General features: G+C 41.7%; 1 protein-coding gene across 2 annotated transcripts in view; it reads left to right on the plus strand.

Annotated features, from left to right (window-relative positions):
* Positions 1 to 16,683, plus strand: part of LOC126427921 (calexcitin-2-like) — an 84,837-nt gene extending 68,154 nt beyond the window's left edge. Inside the window, exons 2-7 of one of the 2 annotated variants that reach the window (XM_050089816.1) lie at positions 3,085 to 3,165; positions 5,824 to 5,876; positions 9,111 to 9,230; positions 10,767 to 10,881; positions 13,091 to 13,188; positions 16,033 to 16,682. In XM_050089816.1, coding sequence (XP_049945773.1) covers positions 3,114 to 3,165; positions 5,824 to 5,876; positions 9,111 to 9,230; positions 10,767 to 10,881; positions 13,091 to 13,188; positions 16,033 to 16,149 — 555 coding nt within the window. In that variant the 5' untranslated portion in view covers positions 3,085 to 3,113 and the 3' untranslated portion in view covers positions 16,150 to 16,682. Of the gene's footprint in view, positions 1 to 3,084; positions 3,166 to 5,823; positions 5,877 to 9,110; positions 9,231 to 10,766; positions 10,882 to 13,090; positions 13,189 to 16,032 lie in introns of both variants that reach the window. The other variant, XM_050089817.1, reaches the window with a different exon arrangement.
* The last annotated feature ends 4,431 nt before the right edge of the window (positions 16,684 to 21,114 follow it).

The following is a 21,114-nucleotide window of genomic DNA, read 5'->3' on the forward strand; positions in this document are numbered from 1 at the left end:
TACACACTCTTTAGAAATTTGTGTAGAAACACCATTTACCCATTTTCGACAACCTGAATCCGTTACCGAGATACCCCAGAAAAATCACGAATTTTGTGCACCAAAAGTTGGAATTGTCCAAATGGTCATGAACCGTATTTTATAATCAAAAAATATTCGTAATAATTTGTTCCACTTACTAGCGACTCATCAAGAACATTAACACATTTAACCACACTATGTGGGCGTTGAAGTAGTTGCCAGGGAGTAACTGATGAAATCATAAACAAATTCCTTTTTAATAAATGGTAATTTATTCACTTTAATGGTGCCTAAATCTTTTTTTAAAAAGAAACAGATTTGAAATTATAATCAGAAAGCACCTTCTAAATATCAAGTTACAATTTATTCAGAGGCAGAAGGAAAGAACTGTTTGACTGAATCAGCTTTCGGGCTGAGAACCTTGCCGCTCCCTTTTGACACGGCCGTAGTTACGACCTTTCAGAATAACCTCCGAAAGACTACACTGGTGCAAATCTGCAACGCAGCAGATTACTTTAAACTAAAAGTTTTAACAATTCACACAAGCACACAACCTATGCACCCCGTAGGAGGGATGGAAATGGTACAAAACACTAAAATTAAAATATTAACTTTGCCACCGAAGTTCCAAGTTGATTTAACTTCTAAGAAAAGTGTTACGGTGGAAGGGTGGCAACTTTATATACTAAAATGACCATTTAAATAAAAGCCCATTAAATGCAATCTTATGTAAAATTCTACAAGGTTGGCCAAACAATAGTTAAGATGTTCTACAGTACACAGATACCGCCTCTCAAGATCATAGGCAATAATATTCAATTTTCCAAAGATCAAAACATATTTCAGGTATTGTGCCGTTACACTCCAAGCAATAATTTCGTTAATACACCAAATCCGTCAAACATGACAGAGGCACCTACTAACGTACGGCAGATTGATAGGGAAATTACCGAACAACCGGAACCGCAGGTTGCTCTAACCCGCCCCTACTCCACAAGGGCAAAACGGACCACACAATTTGTAAACAACCACCTTCCCGCGGGTGAGCAAACGGAGAAGAATGGTGGGACGATCCCAAAACAAAGAGGCTGGTGACCTCACCAAGAAAACAAGTAGAATTTAACAAGTAAATGAAACAATATATAACCAATCACTTAACTTCTAATAAACTGCAATTTCTGGAGAAGACCTGGTGCAGAACCCCCAAATCGCTCTCCCGAACCGTCCGCTGCCAGCCGATTCGCCAGACGCAGGAAGGCGCGCCGATCTCCCGTCTCACGGCGTCGCAGCTCGCACCGGCCAGACTGACGTCGTGGGTTGACTCTTGTTGCTCTCGTGTCGGCCGCGAAGCCACTACCCCTCGCTATACGGTGCGGCCCACTGGACTCACGTGGAGACCTCACAAGCGCCGACGCTCCAGGCGGACAAGTCATCTCGTGTCTCAGTGCGCGACCGACCAACCGATCGATCCAACCGCCAATGACCGTTGCCCGAGCAACTCGAGCAGACTGGCGGCCTAACGCGCAGACTCAGATGCAGGAACTCAGCCCCGACCGGGCGACCACTAGTTGAGTTCTCTTACTGGCGGAGTGGAAAGACTCTCATTTATCCGGCTTTAATGGTTGATCCGAACGAAAGACATGCTAGCACTTCGCACGACAGACAGACATTAACTGCCTCACAAATTCGGACCAGAGACAGAGTAGCAAATTGCGGACGAGAGACTGATCCAGACTGCCTAGCTGGCGAACTCATAGCGCCCCTCAAATGCACGTGAACGGACAACCTTTGCCCCTTTCCCACCAGAGGGAGACACCAAAGAGCTGCGATTGCCACAGCGGCGCCACCGCCAGAAGCGGACGGCGACTGCTCCACGCTACGCGCTGCGGCGCGCTCTTCAAAACAACAATTTTTACCAAGGCTCAGGCCATTTCTATAATTTCTGTTCATGGTGAAACACCAAAATTTTTACAATAAGTCCTTAAGATGATTTTCGAGAAACTGTGAAAGTTTTTTCGATATCAGTGTCCGTTACCCAGATCCAGAGGTTCAAAGTCACCGTACGTATGCAAGCAAAATATCCACGTGAAATCGAATCTGAAGCGTAAATATGGTTTTAACGGCCGTAGCGATCACATAGCAAGGGTTCTGGGGTTACAAAAAGATCTCTGCGATAAGTAAACTATGTTTTCAGTGATAATTCTTCACCAATAAAACTTTAAAAGCCTCTGTGTTTGTATAATGGGCAGTTCATGGGTATACAGCCTGACTCGATATAGAAATTATTCGTTCGTGCCACATGGCAGCATAAGCACCTGACAAGATACTGTTTTGTCGTGCAAAATTCTTCGTGCTTGCATACCGAACACAACATATCCGGCTGGCGTCCCAGGTTGCAGAAAACACAAGAAGGAAGGAAACAGCATTACTTAGATTTGCAGTCACTGTTATAAGATTTAATTGTATGTTTAGTTTCATGCAGTGGTAATAGTTTAAGTGGCTTGGATATGCTTATCTGAATAATGGTTGATTGATTTGGTTAGGGAGTAGTTTTCGAGAGGCGTCCCCCACCTAAAGTTACGCATTGGCGAGGAAATGCTCTCTCACAATTTAGTGGTGTTCTTGATGGACTTTTCCTTTGGTACAACTCTGCACGGCGCTTTGTGCAGCTTCAGACTTCTCTACACGCTAACAAGTAAACGAATATGCTCAGTCCGGTCACATATTTCGTTTGGCACCAGATGTGGCTGTGCTGTCGCTGGTTAGCGAGTGTAATGCTGGTCGGGGCTGGAGGAATCCCTCAGCCCCCAGACTGCCCTGTCCGGTGGGGAGGGGGTCACTTGTTTGAACTCAGGATACGTTCCGATATAACACAACAGACCGGCGTAGGGATTCCTTTAAGCCATAGAGCCTCGTTCGGTTGTAGCGATTCCAGCTATTGTTTTATTTTACACTCACTTTCAATTAATATTAACTGTTAGTTTGAAAGCAGAACTCTTGTTTTTCACATGAGAATTAGTACGTGGGTCAACACACTTTAGCTGCTCTATTTGCTTCTTGCAGGAAGTTAATACAACACCAAAAACAGTGCGATGGCAGACTTCAGGAAGAAGAAACTGATGTACGTCTTCCACGTATTCTTCGGTGAGTCATCTGGCATAATTATTGCTTGTATACAACAAAATTGCTACAATTACCTGCATAATTACTTCAATATTGGTACAACTGAAGCTTACGAAATGACAAATTTTCTGGTCACAACAGATAATTTCTTTTTCATGCGGCACCTCAATTCCCACACGGGGACGTGGTAAAAAGTAAAGCCCTCGAAATTGTCATGTGAAAATTCTTGACCCTTTTTTTTAACTAAATAAACGTTACCAAGATTTTTAAAAGAAAAAAACGTCAATAATGTTCCTTATCTTTATTTCCTGTATCTACATATTTTAAGCCCTCTACCACGAGAGGGCATGGAATTATACCGCGTAACACCGCGGTGCGTAACGTAACTCTGTCGGTGCGTGAGAAACAACGTGTTGTAACTTCGAAGCCTTTGTCCACACATGGATCAGCCTCACCTTCAGCACGATAACGCCAGACCACACACGCGATCGCAGCCTTATCTGCAGCTATCCGATGCCCCGGGTTCACCGTCGTCGATCACCCTCCACACAGTTCCAACTTGGCCCCATCGGGTTTTCATCTGTCTCCAAAACTTACGAACACCTTCGAGGAGCTCACTTTGACAGTGACGAAGCGGTGCACGCAGAGGTCAGGTCGTGGCTTGGTCCACAAAGTCAGGCATTCTACAGTGACGGTATCAACAAAGTGGTCTCTCGTTGGGAGAAATGCGTTCGTCGCCAGGGTGACTATGTTGAGAAATAAATATGTACAAGTGAAGACTAAACATGTAGAATGTTAGCAACGTTTGTTTTACTGAAAAGCCTTAAGGATTTTTACATAAAAAATTGGAAGGCATTACTATTGACCTCTTTCTCGTGTTACTGTAGTGAATGCCCTCCGTCTCGATATTATAAATACTCATGTTCATAGTTTCAGTGTAATAAAAATTCTCTACTTCCTACCACCTTCCTTAGCGACAACCTATTCCGCTCTTATTTACTGAGAGTCTCAGTTTTTCTCTCTGTTATTACTTAAATCTGCCTCCATGCATATCGCAACATTTACTGATTTTAGCTTTCTCATTGCATTAATAATTTTAGCTTTTCGTTGAACTGTAATGACCTTTCGAAATTTCACTTCGGTCTTCTTCACAGGTTGTTGAATGTACAGATGACATAACATCGCAGATAAGCTACAACCCTGTACAAGTCCATTCCTAGCTAATGCTTCCCTTTCATGCCTCTCAACTCTTACAACTGCCATCTGGTTTCTGTACGAGTTGTAAAAACCCATTCGCTCCCTGAATTTTATCCTTGTTGCATTCAGATTTTCAAATAGTGTATTCCATCAGCATTGTGAAAACTTTCACTAAATCTGCAAATACCTCGCTAGTTACACCATCTCTCTGGAACCCAAACTGATCATCCGCGAGGTCGGCTTCTACCTGTTTCTCCATTCCTCTGATTATTTTGCAAGCGTGAGTAATCAAATTGATGATTCAATACCGATCACACCTGTCAGCAATTGCCTCCTTTCGAATCGGTATTAATTAATTGTTGAAGCGTGTTGGTATTTCTCCTCTCTCATACATCTGTCACACTATCTGGAATAATTCAGCCGTGTCTCCCAAGCATCTCAGCATCTCTGAGGGAGCTTCGTCTGGTTCAGGGACCTTGGTCGACTTAGGTCTTTCGGAGCTCCGTAAAATACCTGGCACAGCATCATACCTGTCATTTCATCTGCGTGTAATTGCTCTTCCCTTTCTATGTGGTTGGGTCCCAGTTCATTGGCCTTGGACAGCAGCTCTCTATACAGGAGGGAACCTCAAAAACGCCACACAACACCACGCCTAATACAGTGTAGGGAAACCGTTGGCATTCGAAACATCTTCCCATGGCCTCAGGGTGCATAAATACTGGTCCTGCATGGCTTTCAAGTCACTCTTATGCCATCCCTCCCGGAAAATATAGGCAAGTTCAGACTGAGGGGAATATCGTTCACGCACTCTTCTCTCAAATGTAGACCACAAAGGGTCAATAATATTGAGATCGGGTTAATGTGGTGGCCAGGTGAGGTGTTACGATTCATCCTCGGGCTCACATGTCAGTCCTGGAGGGTGGGAGAGGTGTGGACATGGGCCGTGTCGTCTTGGGACGCAGCACCGCCATTGGGGAACAAAATGGTCAAACGATCCTTGGCAGTAGTAGGACCGTGGAGAGAGTGACCACGTGGACCACGGAATACCGCGATGTGGGTGTCCACGTCATCAGCCAACCCTACAGTGCTGCACACGTGGGACGTACACTCGACCAGAAGTCGGAAGCAGTCTGGACCGAGTGTCAGACGAGCACACATTCTCCCGTTGCTCCACACTCCAGTACGGGTTCAGTCCTCGTTGCTTTGGTGCTGACAGCGTTTGCGAGTGCGATATTCAGCTTTTGGAGCAGTCGGACCGTTGTTTTACATCGCAATCTGTCACAACATTGGCACTTGTCACAATAAAAGAATCTTCTAAAATGCGGGATTTCGTAGAGTTGTCATCAAGGGGGAAGGGGCGAGGAAATAAAGGAAGAGTAATCTTGAGTAAGTGGAAAGAAGTTTGGTTTCGTGCTTAGCAAATATAGCCACAGCTACTGAGAAATACAGCATGAAGCATCTCATTTTGCCTCTTTTTTCCAGATGTCAACAGGAGCGGCACGATTGACAAGAAGGATTTTGAGATGGCCATTGAGGTAATTATATTTTATTTATATGTGCTGAAGAATTTTCTGCTCCAGTCAAGGGGATATTGTCAGAAGTTTTGAAATTAATGACCAATCTGACATGAACCAAGTAATTATAAATATCAGTGTAACAATAAATAGAAGTTATAAGTGATCTACATCCGAGGGTCACTATTAAAGTTAACCTGTAGCAAACAGTAACGAGACTAAACTCTTGGGCGTGTGGATCCAGAATAACATCAAGTGGAGCATGCACGCTGTAGATGCTAACACAAATTTGAATACAGGTCATTATATTCTAAGGATCTTGAAAATGTGCACAAATAAGCAGATGTTTGTGGTTCACTAACAGATATAAAAATGGCTACGTATCGTATGGGGCTAAAATTGCACAACAAGCGTGCAAAGCCATTTTGGTTTTTGTTTCGGTAGATGTTAGCAGATCCCTTTTCGCAACGTATAACTCAAGTCATGGCAAACAAACAAACGCTGCTCGTAACGTCTCTCACGTGACGCAGAGTAACGACAGCAGACGTTTTAGCGCGCCCATTGGATAGACCGGAGGAAGCTGAGCACAGTGACTTGTGGACTACCCCGAATAACTTTTGGTCTGGAAAGAAATTTTGATTAGCTGCAGGGAAACATCAGCCAGCATGACTTGTAACTTCGTTCGTTACGAACCCATGAAGGGCTGTGCGTCTTTTGTAAATAGCAACCTATTTCCTTTGGTATTCCCTCTGCTCAATACCTGTTCAAAACCGTACCACAGTCTACCGTTCACGTAAACATGACATTGTGATCCACGCAACCTAACGCCGACTTTGCTCTGCCAACACACTGTGCAAGTATGTGATGTAAAGCAACTCGTACACTTTCCGGAGTTGACAAGTAAACGAATCGAAACAGAAGGGAAATACACTCCAGTCATTCAGTCAGCCATCTCTAGTTGAAGGTTTGTGTTGTGTACATAATTCCGCGTAGTCAACGCGTACACAACTTTCCCACTAGAGCGCGCCCCGCTAAGCACAACAGCGCAGGCGCAGCGCTCGTCCGTCTCCGCCCTACGAGATGGCGCTGCCTTAGAGACGGACCAAATTCTGCTTCCGCCGATCCGCGTATTAATATGTAATGCAGCCAATTAGATTGCTGCTAACATAGAACCTTTTCTCCTCACGGATCACACTCGCGCAGTGATACCTGAACGCTCGAGGTATTATAACGAGTGTACAGACCTCTGAGTAGTCAGTCTGCATTAGTCTGTAGTCAAGTTTCAGTCTGCGCCTAATAAGATTATCATATTCCTCTACATAGCCATGAAGATAAATGTATAGACACTTTGTCAAGTATCAGAGATATGTGAGAATAAGATTAACGTACCAAGACCCAAAGGAACCTCAGACTGTCAATTGTAAATAGCATCCAGAACCAAGTTAAGATATTTTTATGCTTGTTATTATTTTAATAAATGTGTGTGAAAATTAATCAAGTTCTGTTTAAAGTTGTTCACCGTCAATCTGCTACTCTAAGTGTGCAATTGGCATTTCCGTCGTCTGACCTAACGGCAGAAGATAAACACGCCACGATAAGACCACGAGACATATTGCTGACACTCCCCTACTTCGTTAGAGCGACAAGTCAAATAATCTGATGGTGTGTGTACTGAAGGTCTTACAGTACGCACACCACAGTTTGTCTGACAAGAATTTCCAACAACGAAGAGGTGGTAGTAATGCTACTCACCTACAGAGAAAATAAGTTAGCAGGACAGTAACAACAATGTTTTCTTGTTTGTAATACGAATTCACAACTGCAGTTCACACTTGCACAGACAACTAACTGATAAGCAAGTCCACAAGTGCAGAACTGGACCGAAACAAAACCTGGCCATTAGGACTCACCAACTCACTGACTTGACTTTTTGAATTCTGGCTACCAGCTGACGCCAGCTTTGTGCACAATGCCTGTTTAAGGATGGGTGGGTGGGAGATACTACAAAGCAGTAATGTACATTAGATACTAATGTAAAAGACGCAAACAGTAAAAAGTACATAAACATATTAGAGACTGAACTATATTTGTGTAACTACGTGCTGTATCTTCTTAAATTTGTAAAATTGATTGGTACTGTCTTGGAGGGGTCAAAAGCTTTGGAGTGCAGATGGAACCACAAAAACCACCCAAGAATGATCTGCAAACTCTTTAGTTTGTAACTGCAGTATCTCCGATACCAACATGTTATTCTAGCAAAGTTATATATTTTTGGATAGAGCAAGTTAGGTGACTCAAAACTATAATCTTAAATTTCCAAAAGATTATATCTTAAGATTGAAAAATTCTAGAGTACAGTTAATTTGAGTAACAATAACTTTCGAAATGGGAAGTTTTGGGTAAACATAAAACGTTTCTTTCAAAGAGGAGAATGAAGTATTTGTTGTAATGCACTACTAGGAGAAACGATTATAGTCAGGGTTGAATTGATAAGAGTTTGAGGTGAGTCATAAAGTTAGAAAATTGCATTACAGAAATATTATAGAAAATGTATCTGCATGAACTATTAACACGATTGTCATCAGGTGCTGTCCTGAATGGCAGTTGAAAACACAAACTTCATGTAAGAATCCGAGGATTTCGTATATTCAAGTTACAGCATTTTTTTAGTTTCTCTGGCAATTCAGGAGACATCAGCTTGAAAACTACAACAGGTAGAGGAAAATTTTGGGTCTACATATCAACCGACAGAGTGTCACTGGGAGTTTCGATAGGTGGTACACATTGTGGCATAGGTGCACTGTGGGCTCGGCACGTCAGAATGAGTAAAGCAATCATTTGCTCCATACCGTCACATTGATTAAAAAAAGAAAGTTCACACCCCAGACAGGCAACCCAACAAAAACTCATCGAAAGTGGGTTGTCATCGTGCCTTACCACGCAATCGGTGACAGCGAAACGGAGGACATTGACATTTGTCGCATTGCAAATGGTGGCCATATACACAGCCTGTAAGGCGAATTAGAAACTTGGAGACACACTATATTCACTTACAAGTGTCTATTTTCTGTACGTCTTGTTCTTTTTACGGCAGTCGACATCTGAAACCCTGGAAGTACTTATCAGTGACGCTGTTTGGAGTAGAAAACAGAAAAGGATAGTAGTCGTTACTTGAGGGGTAGGTTTATTTGGTGAGTGGAAGTGTTGCACCAGAGGTGGGCAGGTGGGTGTGACCACAGCTGTGCCTTGTTCCAGAAAATCTGCCGCAGCCGCGGCTGGGCCGAGGGCAGCGCGGAGCAGCAGAAGACACGGGGCGCCCTGCTGGAGGTGTGGCAGGCTCTGCAGCAGAGAGCGGACGCTGACAGCGACGGGGAGGTGAGTAGGCTGGAGGCTGGAGGCTCCAAAGCAAAGTGCACAGGCCAGGTGGAGGGCGGGTCTTGCCCTGGTGTATCAACACCGTCTAGTGGGCCACGCCACTCGCCATAACCACATTATTGTCCGAGTGAGGCCATACCTGTTATTCTGTCACGCCTTTGTTCCCAATTTTGTTCTAATTAAAAACCTCTGATCACCTTTCCCATTTTCTACAATACCTGAGTATCTCAGAATAACAAAAATGTTGAAATAAACAGTACCTGTTTTTCTAAAAAAACTATTTATTAAAAATAAAAATGTTAGCTCTGCTGCTGTGGTAAACTGACATGTCGGTTTTTAACATGAGTTATTAGTAAAAAGTGAAAAAATAGCGATTATTTATAACTTAAATACCGTCATCACTCTCAACGGGTCAGTTTTCGCATCTCGTGCTGCAACTAATTTCCGTCCGCTTCTGGAATTTCCGGGGCTGCGCAGTGTATAGCCATCTTGTGAGTGAGATGTTCTGTAAGACTTCGTTCTTTCTCTCTTTGTGTCTATCGGTCTTCCGACAAACATGTCACATAATTTACTACCTGATGTTTCGGGCACGGTCGCAACTGTTGCATGTAGTTGACTACACCTGTCTGTGTTAACTGTTTCTTTTGTGTCCACATGTCGATAACTGATATGCTGGCCGGGGGAATACAAATACTGATGACTTGCTAATGCTACTAGTACGAGTACCTGCAGGTGCTAACCGGTCTAGAAAAAACATATTACTCCTAACAGCTGTAGCAGTTAGGTTGCCAGTGATGTAAACACTGCTGTAATGTTTTGCAGTATGCTGCGACATGGGTAGTTATCCCCCAAACATCCTGTGTATGGTCAGTTGGAGCGTTGATTTGAGGAAAGGGGCCAAACAGCAGGCCATCGGCCCCATCATGCTAGGGGAAGATGGGGAAGGAATTCGGCCATGCTTTCTCACAGTAACCATCGCGGCTTTTATCTATAGCGATTTAGGGAAATCACAGAAAACCTAAATGGGGATGATCGGAGGCGTGTAGAACCGTCGTTCTCCTGAATGCGAGTGCAGTGTGTGAATCTTCTCGCCCCCTTTCTCTGTCCCTGTATATGGTTGCTTCCATTTAAGTTTTCGCCAATATGAACACCGACGAACTCGAAGTTTTCTACGCTCTTTATTATTTCTTCTTGATGCACTAGATTAACAGGAAGTGAGGTATTTTTGACAGTACAAAAGTGAATGAACTACATTTTTCAAAGATTAAATCTAGGCCTATTTTGCGACATCAGTCTGTAACTTTCACAAAAAATTCGTTTACTGTTTTCACAATGTATGCTTTTTTGCTCACCTTACCATAGCGCTTGCATCACCTACAAACACCAACACGCATTAACTTGGAAACGTGTGCAGTAGCCGATATTTCCATCGAGCGGTGGCAGCAAAACTAATTTTCGTCACACGGAGAAGTCACAGTCCTTTTCCCCTTTTGTTTACCACTGGCCACTGATTGCCTGGCGTGTGCCCACTGACAGGTGAGCGAGGCGGAGTGGATCCAGATGTGGGACGACTTCGCCAAGGGCGGCGACTCGGCGCTCCAGTGGCAGAGCCGCTACCGGGACTTCATGTTCCAGCACGTCGACGCCTCAGGTACAGTAACGGGCTGGACGAGTCCACGGAGAAGGTTCCTCCAGCAGAACCCTTCTTTCTTGCATTTATAATTGTGCTGCTAATAATATGGATAGAAGCTGGATTAATGAATTAAAATTTGTGCCTAAGTCAGGTCTTGAACCCAGGTCGTCCGCTTACTAGACACAGTGCTAACCACTACACGGCTGTGACACTATGGCTCACACCAAAGGACACAATGCCCTAGTCCAAGGCTCTCCCTAACACAAACCCTAAGTCACGCCTTCTGCACTGGTGTGGCGGTTGGCACATCTGCCTGTAAGCAGGAGACCCAGTTTCAAGTCCTGGTGTTGGCAAAAAAGTTTAACTCTTTACTTCAGCCCCTATCGCTATCGAAAATAAAGTTGAGACTCATATGTCTGCAGGAAACTGTAATTTAATCAGTTATCAATACGTCATACCTTATAACTTTCACAAAACACGCATCATCCTAGACATAAAAATCTTGATTACTTTTGAATACACTATGGGAGTTACAGTGATCAATGTGTTACAAATATTTACTATTAAAAACAGTCTTGATCACGATTTATTTATTAAGGTGACCGGTTTCGACCACTACTGTGGTCATCTTCAGACCATTGAGTAGGAACCTCAATCTGCTGGAGAATCACTCAGTGGTCTCAATGGTCTGAAGATGACCACAGTAGTGGTCGAAACCGGTCAACTTAATAAATTAATTGATGAATTGTGATCAAGTCTGTTTTTAATAGTAAATATAAAAATCTTGGATGAGTAAAACCATCATAACTTCCAACTTTCCCCACAAGCTACGTACCTGTGTATCATAATGTTTAGCTTTCTGTACAAAAGATTTCATGTACCTCAGCAATGCTTCAGTATCTGTGTCTTGGGATGACTTTTTAGCATGAATTACAACTATAATTCGCAGAATTGTAGGAGAAGGATGTAGGACCTTTGAGCCAAATTTGAATCTTATGTGTCTTAGTGCGGAAAAATGATGGGGTCTTAAGAAAGGCAGCCTTTAATTCTTTTGCCTTGTGCAAAGTTAAAATTGTAAATAACAATTAATTTTAGTACTTATATTATTTTTGGTGAACTTGAAGATGCTTGGAGTTACTAATCACATCTTCTGGACCAGGTGCCCCAAGTTGGTATATGTGCAAATTAAAACACGAATTTCCATCGAATCCACTATAATTGCTCTTCCACTCACATATTCTAAAACAAAATCTCTCCACATAGAATACGTTTACAAGAACTGACACAAGACTAGTTCTTCACCGACAAATGATACATTATGAACAGTTTAGACATTTTGAAGCAATGTAACAAACGACACCTAACTGGCATGGCTTCAGTCTTTCTATACACTATTTCCTCGTGGAAATCTTCGACAAGGACAAACATAACAAATTACTAACAACTTTCTAAACAAAGCTGAATTTTTGACATTAAAATTGAAATGTAACAAAACGATAGCTTCAGTTTTTTAATTAACTTCTCATTTAAAACCTAATGTTCGCAGAATACATGGTGTATTTACATAGGTTAAAACTTATATGTGTTCCATTCTTTTATGATAGGTTTTTGATCAATGAAATTGCACTTTTGTATTCAGCAAAGTGAAAACTAAAACTTAGTAAGAAATTTCTATGTATAAAAATTCGCATTTATTTTTTGGCAGATTTGTAGTTCATCTTGTAGCAAATATATCCAATTAATAATTTCATATAAATTAAAAGTCTTCCCTTGTATGTGTTAGCTTCTTCCAAATGAAATAATAGGATATCCATCTTGGTTTGAGAAATACTATATGTAGGTATTGTGCCAAATTATAGCTGAAAGGATCGCTCAAATGAGCTGTTGTGGGTGTGGCAATGGTTATTTCTTCATTAGCCCAAGTATATGTCATAATTTAGCCATAACCATGTAGCAAAACTATGTCTTGGGTACAATTTGTGCTTGCTGTTGGGTGTTTCATATTACGAATTTTGCCATCCTCCCAGTGGTTTACATAAGAGAAAGTTTCGTGTTACTTGCTATAAGCATGCAGTACGGTGAAAATGATTTCTTTTACACCTCAGCACTAGGATTAACTAATCTCACATTGTCGTGGCTCTGTGGACGTAACTCGTCATTTTAGCTGCTTTGCTGTGTAACACGTACTCCTTTGGAGCTGACAGTTGCCACCTTTTCCTTTCGTCAGGTGACGGGAGTATCGACCTGGACGAGTTCGTCAAAGTCTACACCAGCTACGGCATCTCAGCAGACGAGTGCAAGAACGCCTTCAGCAAGTTCACCAACGTAAGTTTGGTTCCGAGGACAACAAGTGAGGCAGTAGAATAGCCTACTGCACTGACAGCGGCTTAGCTCTGGAACCAGAGGGGAGGACACAGTAGCCCACTCTCACTGCTCTTCATCACTTGTAAGGCGCTCTGTGAAGGCGTCTCATAAAGCAGTCTGAACGTTATGTCTGATAATGTGCTTGTTATAACATAAAGGAATTGATGTAGGTTTCACCACAGGCTGTAGCGGTTAACACATTACAGGCGACACTCGCTGTTGACACTGTCAGTAGTGTAGAGTGTAGACTGTCTTCAGAAATGAACAGCTGTAGCTGAATGGTCGCATGTCACCGTTTTATACATTCAACCTCCAGACCCAGTCTGCTAGCAGGCTACCCCCAGAAGTAAGCGCCTCAATTGCTTTTTAGTAATTCGAGGACCCTTTATATATATCTATTTACATGATTTTAAGCCTTGACCTTTTATCTAATATTCTAAGTAATCGCCATTTTCGTCGATGCCTTTCTTATATGCTGTGACAGTTTTTGTATGCTCACGTCATGACAGCTCGCCACACATCGCGGAGAAAGGGTCAAACATCATCTTTCATCTCATCATACGAGTGGAATTTCCTTCTGGTGAAATGTTTTTTCAACTTAGGGAACTGGAGGCAGTCAATGTGTGGTATGACTCGACTGTAAAGTGGTTAGCTGGGTGAAGAATTTTCGCACAGACTTTGCCAGAAGGGCGACGGTTTCATAGACAAAGAGAGCTCAATTGTTCATCTGGAACTGTTACACCCTAGCATAACATTCCTCTTCTCCTCTTCTAAACTGCCACTTGAGTCTTTTCAGTATTTGGCAGTAGAGTCCATGCAGAATATTGCAGCCAGTAGATGCGCATTCGGCAGGGCATGCATGGAGAGAATGGTAGTGGTGGGGGTTACGTGCAGGCCTTGGAGGGGAAGTGCAGGGCGCTGGAGCGGAAGTGCCGTTCCAAACTGAAGCCCACGCTCACATTTCTTGTAAATATTAAGTGGGGCTCCTCCACGGTCGCACGTGTATCGTGACAATCCAAAAAGGTCTGCTGCCATCTCGGCTTTGGTGGGTATCTGAAAAGAATCTCGTCAAAAATGCAGCATTTTATTTTCGCACGGCTTCTTAAATATTTGTAACTTATGAGAGAAGCACCACGAGTGGCGAATTTTGAGTAAAACCTGCACACTCCTCTGGTTACCGTGTTAAAATTAGCTTCTTTTGCCAAAAGTCAGCGAAGTTTACAGAGGCTCACCTCACTGACATGTGCAGATGCAGTTGCCAGGGAATTATGAAACAGTGGTTTATTAAGTTTATTAAGAGAGGAACTGTGTAAAAGTGAGTTCAGCATCTTACGAAAAAGCACATCCTCAGTACAAAATAAATGCGTAATGTCTCCACTGTGTTGTTCCAAAACCCATAGCATTTGTCGTTTCACGACCTACTGATGGCCCTTAAAAATTACATCCTTTCATCAGAAAAGTTTCTAGTTATAGCAATAACACGGTAGATAATGAAGTTTCACATCACAACCATATGGTAAAATACTCTCCTCTTTGTGTACTATAATTTGCCAAAATCTCATTTCGATATCTCAAACCGTTTATGAAATATGAGGTTTGTTGTGGATATTTCACTCTGTCTTTATCGCTGTCGGAGTGCGATCGCAAACGAGTGTGCTACGTCAGATCAGTTTCATGGAGATTGGTGACACACAGAGAACTTCTCCCAAGTCTAAAAAAAAATTGAATATGTTACCAAAATTTCATACACTCAACGTATTATGTAATATGCACTAAACCCAAAATCATAGTGACCATAATTTTTCATGGCAAACTTGTTCGAATTTCTGTCAGTGTCTTATTTCCGTGTAAATATCACAGTAGCTATGATCATTAACGAAACGATGAACCTGACATACAAAGCTACAAGTGATACACAAATTTTATTTATTTTATTTAATTTTTTTTTTTTTTTTTTTTTTTTTTTTTTGGTGAATAGTTTCTGTGATATCGATTGAGAATGACTGCAGGGCGTGCGCATAGATTCTGTCATAGTCTACCAGCAGAAAGGTGGCAAACACTGTCGGCCTCCCCTTCTGAACAAACGAACGGACTCGGCCAGCGCTCTGGACGAAAAATGGTCGCTGCGCATCGGCCTCCGTATCCTGCGCACCTTCTACCTGTCAGCGTTGTTGTCGGCCCAGCAGCTGCGAAGGCGACCGTTCAGTCCAAATACACAGTTACCAGAACACACTGTCTTTGTTGGAATTTGCAGGACTTAATTGAAGACGCTTCCCTTAGCTGGAGCCTTTAAAACAGTTTATTAACTAGGTGCCAAACTTTGACAATAAAAGTCCATTTCATCTGCTTAAGCGAACTCATAGAAAAAGTTAAATCTGGTAAAAATAGTAGTCTTCTTTTCTTATATGCAAGGTGCTGAATGCTGTTATTGACCAATTATGTGACTTGATGAATTTCTACTTTTCTTATAACCTATCTTTCGAGTGCCTCTACTCTGTTGAGATTATGGGTCATCATTAAGGACTCAAATACACAGAAAGAAACCATCGTCAACATCGTGATATAGCGTTTTGTATTTGTACTTCTGTAGATGCCTTTCTTGTTGTAGATATTTTGATTTGACCACTTGCTCTTTTCATTTCACTACATCTTACATCTGTTGTAAACTGTTATCTGTTCTTTTTTATTCTTATTTTTATTTTTTTATATCTGTATTAACTATTTTATCATGAATGTGTATTTGACCACACAGAAACAAACACACAAATGTTATGCCGAGAGCTGAATTTCGTGTGTCTCTTACAGAATCAAACTGTGAAGGTTACACCGCAAGTCTTTGAGAAGCTGTGGAGTGAGTTCTTCTCTTCAACGGACCCTCAAGCTCCAGGAAACTTCATCTTTGGCAAAACTTCATTCGATTAGGCTTGTGTAGGAACTGAGAGAGAGGAATAGGGAAAATGATGATGGAGGAGGGATGAGAAATCAAGACATACAGAAATGGCCCTCTCTTATGGATGTGCAGAGCTGAAGATCCGCTAATCTCATTGTCGGCAGTTACTGCTCTGCTGTTATATGTCATGGGGGACAGCAATGGTATCCATTGGTCACCAGGCAGGGCCATCTCCTCTGCTGTATGCTCCACACATCCATGACCCAGACTCTGTTAAATTCATGCAACAAAAAGGAGAAGACATATAAGAGCATATTACTGTCATAGACATAGGCCTGTACAAATTATCACTATTGTTTTCATTTTGTTATCAAAGTAATGTTCCCCACGCAAGTTCCTCACACACACACACTCCGTTAACTTTATCTGGACCTGACACACAATCATTCCTCAATTTCCTCTGTTAAAATGAAAATCGTTTTTACAAATATAAAAGATAATTATTTTATTTAATGAAGAAGGTGGTGCAGATCATGTATAACTCTGTGCTGAACAATATTTTGTATTTATATGAGTTGTTGAAAATAAAGAAAAGACATGACCAAACAAATATGGTTTCAGTTCCTGTCACCACTCCTGTAAAATTAAACAAGAAACAGGTGTCATTTGTGTTACCCAAACATACCACACTGAGTGATTTACAAAGTAATATGGACACCCTGGAAGGAACAATTCAGTTCTAGAACTGGTCTGGTGAGTTAGCTATCACACACTGACATACTTCTCGTTTCTCTAATGTCCTGTGATGATTCTGTACTTGTCTTCAAGTAGTGCGATGTTTGTGTGGCGTAAGGTGGCTACACTGATCTGCTGTCACATCAGACGTCTGACTTAACTGACTACCAGACCGTGCCTGCACAGCACCAGAAGAAGGTAGCCCAAGCTTTAGTCACGAGACGGTACAGGTTCAGAAACAATTACTCACTGAGAACAAAACTCAGCCTCTGTGCACACAGGGCCCTGTGACGTGTGCAAGCTGGCCGCCAGGGACATTCCAGGCTTCCTGCAAAGCATTCGACACAGTAACCTGTGAAAAGAGCTCCAAACGCAGGGAATAGTTTCACGACAAACGTGACTGGCTCGAAGACTATTTGCATGGTAGATTCGAGTACATTGTCCTCAAAAAGGTAATTATGGAATTCTCCTAGCTAGCTTAAGTATTGTTATATAAGTGACACAGGGCTTCCACAGTGTTCAGTCTTGGGTCCCTTTTTGTTCTTAATACCCATTAATGACTTGCCACTTTGTATTCATGAAGATGCAAAGCTAGTTCTCTTTGCTGATGATACACCTAAAAAACAAGAATTAGCTGAGAAAATTGTTAATAATGCCTTTCAGGAAATTATTAGGTGTTTTTCCGCAGTTGCACTGCCCATAAATTTCGATAAAACACACTATATACAGTACTGTACACTAAATGGTATAAAATAGATAAGAAATATAGACCTTGAGCAGGAATTTGTAGCTAAGGATGAATATTCCAAATGTATGAGTATGTGCACTGATAAGAGACTGAACTGGAAGAAACACATTGGTAATCTGCTGAAACATTTGAGGTAAGCAACTTGTGCTGTTATGGTCATAGCAAATTTTAGTGATAAATGTATCAGTCGATTAGGTTATTATGGTTATTTTAATTCACTGCTTTCATGTGGCATCATGTTCTGGGGTAACTCATCAGTGAGAAAAAAGGGATTTGTTATACAAAAGCATGTAATAACTGAAGGTTCCACAAGATTATTTTGCAGATATTCACTTAAGGAACTAGGGCTATTCACAACTGCTTCACAATAAATATAGTCACTTATGAAGTTTTTTTTAATTGATAACCTGTTCCAACTCCAAAGCAACAGATATGTATATAGGAAAAAGGCTGATCTCCGCTACTCTGTATTAAACCAGACTTGACACAGAAAAGGATAAATTATGCTGCCAAAAAAGGTCTCTGATCATTTACCAAATAGCACCAAAATCTAAACAAAAGTCAACCAGCATTTTAAAACAAATTAAAAGGTCTTCTGACTGACAAATCCTTCTGCCCAATCGACGAATATGTAGGTAATTATTTATTTACAATTTTTTTAAAGAAAAGTATCAATTATGTCATGTAAAAATATCTTTTGTTAAAATTACCTGTTGCACATTGTTACGAAGTGTCGCATTCATGATCTATCAAACAACTATTAAGTCACATTGGTTATAAATGTCTAGCCATGGCGTGAAATGGGAACTCACGTAACGCACAACAGAACAAGACAACGACGCACCGTGAAGGAATTATCTGAACGGTACGGAAATCGGTATATGTTCTGACAAACAAATTATCATCATTTCAGAAAAAAAAAATGGATAATTTATTCAAAAGAAAGATCATCAGAAACTGAGTGAATCAATAATGCGTTGGTGCACATGTATCCATTACGCAAGCAGCTATTCGGCTGGGCATTGGTTCACAGTGTTGTTGACTTTCTTCCTGAGCGATGTTATGCCAGATTCTCTCTAATTGGTCCGTTAGATCGTGAGCATCGCGAGCTGGATTGAGCTCCCCGTCAGTAATGCTCTAGACCGTCTCCGGCGACCGCCGTCGCCACCGTGCTGACCAAAGCAGGGCTGGGAGAGCACGAACACGAGCTGCAGGAACTCTTGCAGTATATGGGCGGGCATTATCTTGTTGAAATATACGTCCACGATGCTCTATATATGTAGGGCGTCAAAACCGGGCACAGAGTATCGTCGGCGTCCTGCAGTGCTGTAAGGGTGCCGCAGAAGTCAACGAAACGGGTTCTGCTACGAAACGCACGGCAGGCACCCCAGACCACCAGACCGCCAGTCCTGGCTGTCGGGCGACATCCAGTCTGGGGCCTCGAGTAATATTGTCTTCAGTGATGAGTCCCATTTCAAACTGAGCCCCGAAGTCCTCCGTGGCAAGCCGTCCTGGCCTTAAATTTCAACAAAATTTTTACGATCTGACGAGCCAATTGAGCAAAAGTTGGAACAACGTCGCTCAGGAGGACATCCAAGTCAGTCACTCAGCGCCACGCCAAACGACTGCTTGCACCAGGGCCAGGTGTGGACCAAAGTGTTATTAACTGCGCGAATTTTTCAAAATTGGATATTTAAATTTATTTTCAATTTTTTGACTTCTTGCTAATCTAAGTACTGCATATAAGCTATTATTTGACTCTTCTCTGTCTTAGTTTGTCTGTAACATAACGTGCCCGTATGGACACGCTGGGCACTCAGATGCATATGTGAAATATTTTCTGTGATATTGAAATACATTTGAAGATATGTTCTATTAATCAGATTTTTAATATAAGTAAGGCAAAATTTGGACAAAATAATTCTTACAAACCAATTTATAACACCATACACAAAATAATTCAGAATCATTTGTTTTTCTGACTTTCATGGTACACTTCAAAGCATTCTAGACACAGTCCTACATCACATTTCCCACATTTTGAGCAAACAGCTGATGATTTCTGTTTGCAGTACAAACTTACACATCTTCTCTTCTTCTCAGTTTTCTTGATATAGTGCTTTATGCCATCATATCTGATATTACTTGGAACACGCAATTTGTATCCACACTTAGGACTGATAGACGGGCTGCCTACTCGTTTTATGGGATTCATATATCTTTTTAGGCAAACTTGTATAATTTCTTTTCTGAATTCAAGTTGAGTAGTCCTAGGATCCGTTCCGTTCTTCTGCTGCCACACGTTATGTACAGATACGTCAATCAGCGAAGAAAGTAAAGCCCAGTACCACTTCTTGTTTCGAATGTTTATTCTGCACATGCCAATGTTTTCATCCATCCTATCCACTCCTCCTATGTGTTTATTATAGGTTGTGATAATTTGAGGACGTTGTACTTGAACTGTCTTCTTCTCCTTTGCGGAATATCTTTTTACAACTCCTTCACAGGTAGAAGCTACAGTAACCACTGAATTGTCCACCCATTTTGTGACTATAACACCATCATCCTTGCAAAGTGAGGATTCAAAATACCCCCTTTCCTTTTTAACTAGCGCTTTCTTTGAGGAAACTGGGCACGATTTGGGAACTCTGTTTTCTCTGATACTGCCTGTTGCTCCATAGCCCTTTCTCTCAGATGTGACAGAACAGAAAAACCTGTAAATAGGCTGTCAAAGAAAAAGTGGAATGGCAGTAGCTTTACATCCAGTGTCCAATAATCTATCATCTGAACGAGTGGGGCAGTAGCCTTACCAAACTGTGCTTCATGTACTGTATTTGGATTGGGTGATTTTCCTTGATAAAAGGAAAAATTCACCAGATATCCAGAAGTAGTGCATAAACACCATGCTTTATAACCAAATCGTATCGGTTTCCCCCGATAAATTGCTTGCAAGAGTGTCTCCCAAAATATTTTATCATTGATTCATCGTAAGACAGATGTTGCTGAGGAACAAACAGCTTATTACATTTGTCTCTTATTATTTCAATAAAGGGTCTAATTTTCCACATCTTGTCCTTTTCATCAAATTTGTTATTGTCGTTACAGTGCAGAAATCTAAGAATTTGTTCAAAACGATTTCTCCTCATGGCATTGCATACAAAATCGTTTTGTGTGTCTAAATTGGAATCCCAGTAAAACCTCTTATTAGGGGAGTGAGTTATAACTACTTAGAGTGAGGATCCCCAGAAAACACCTAATTTCTTCACAAGTTATATTAGGATTTTGAAAGTTCTTAAAAAGTGCACCATGAACCCAGGTTTTTTGCATATTTCTGTTATTGTAATCTATATTTCTGAAATCTGTTTCTGTGTGTGTGTGCCTGTTAATCTTATTTCAGCTTCAGCCCGGAGTTGTCTAGGATTGAGATTATTCCTCCTTTATCCTCATCTCCCGAATCCTCATCCGTGAGGACTGCTGTATAAAGGGGCGTGACTGGATCAGGGGGCGTGATGTA

This window comes from Schistocerca serialis, chromosome 12, assembly GCF_023864345.2.
Source record: "Schistocerca serialis cubense isolate TAMUIC-IGC-003099 chromosome 12, iqSchSeri2.2, whole genome shotgun sequence".
In the NCBI taxonomy this organism is placed as follows: Eukaryota; Metazoa; Arthropoda; class Insecta; order Orthoptera; family Acrididae; genus Schistocerca; species Schistocerca serialis.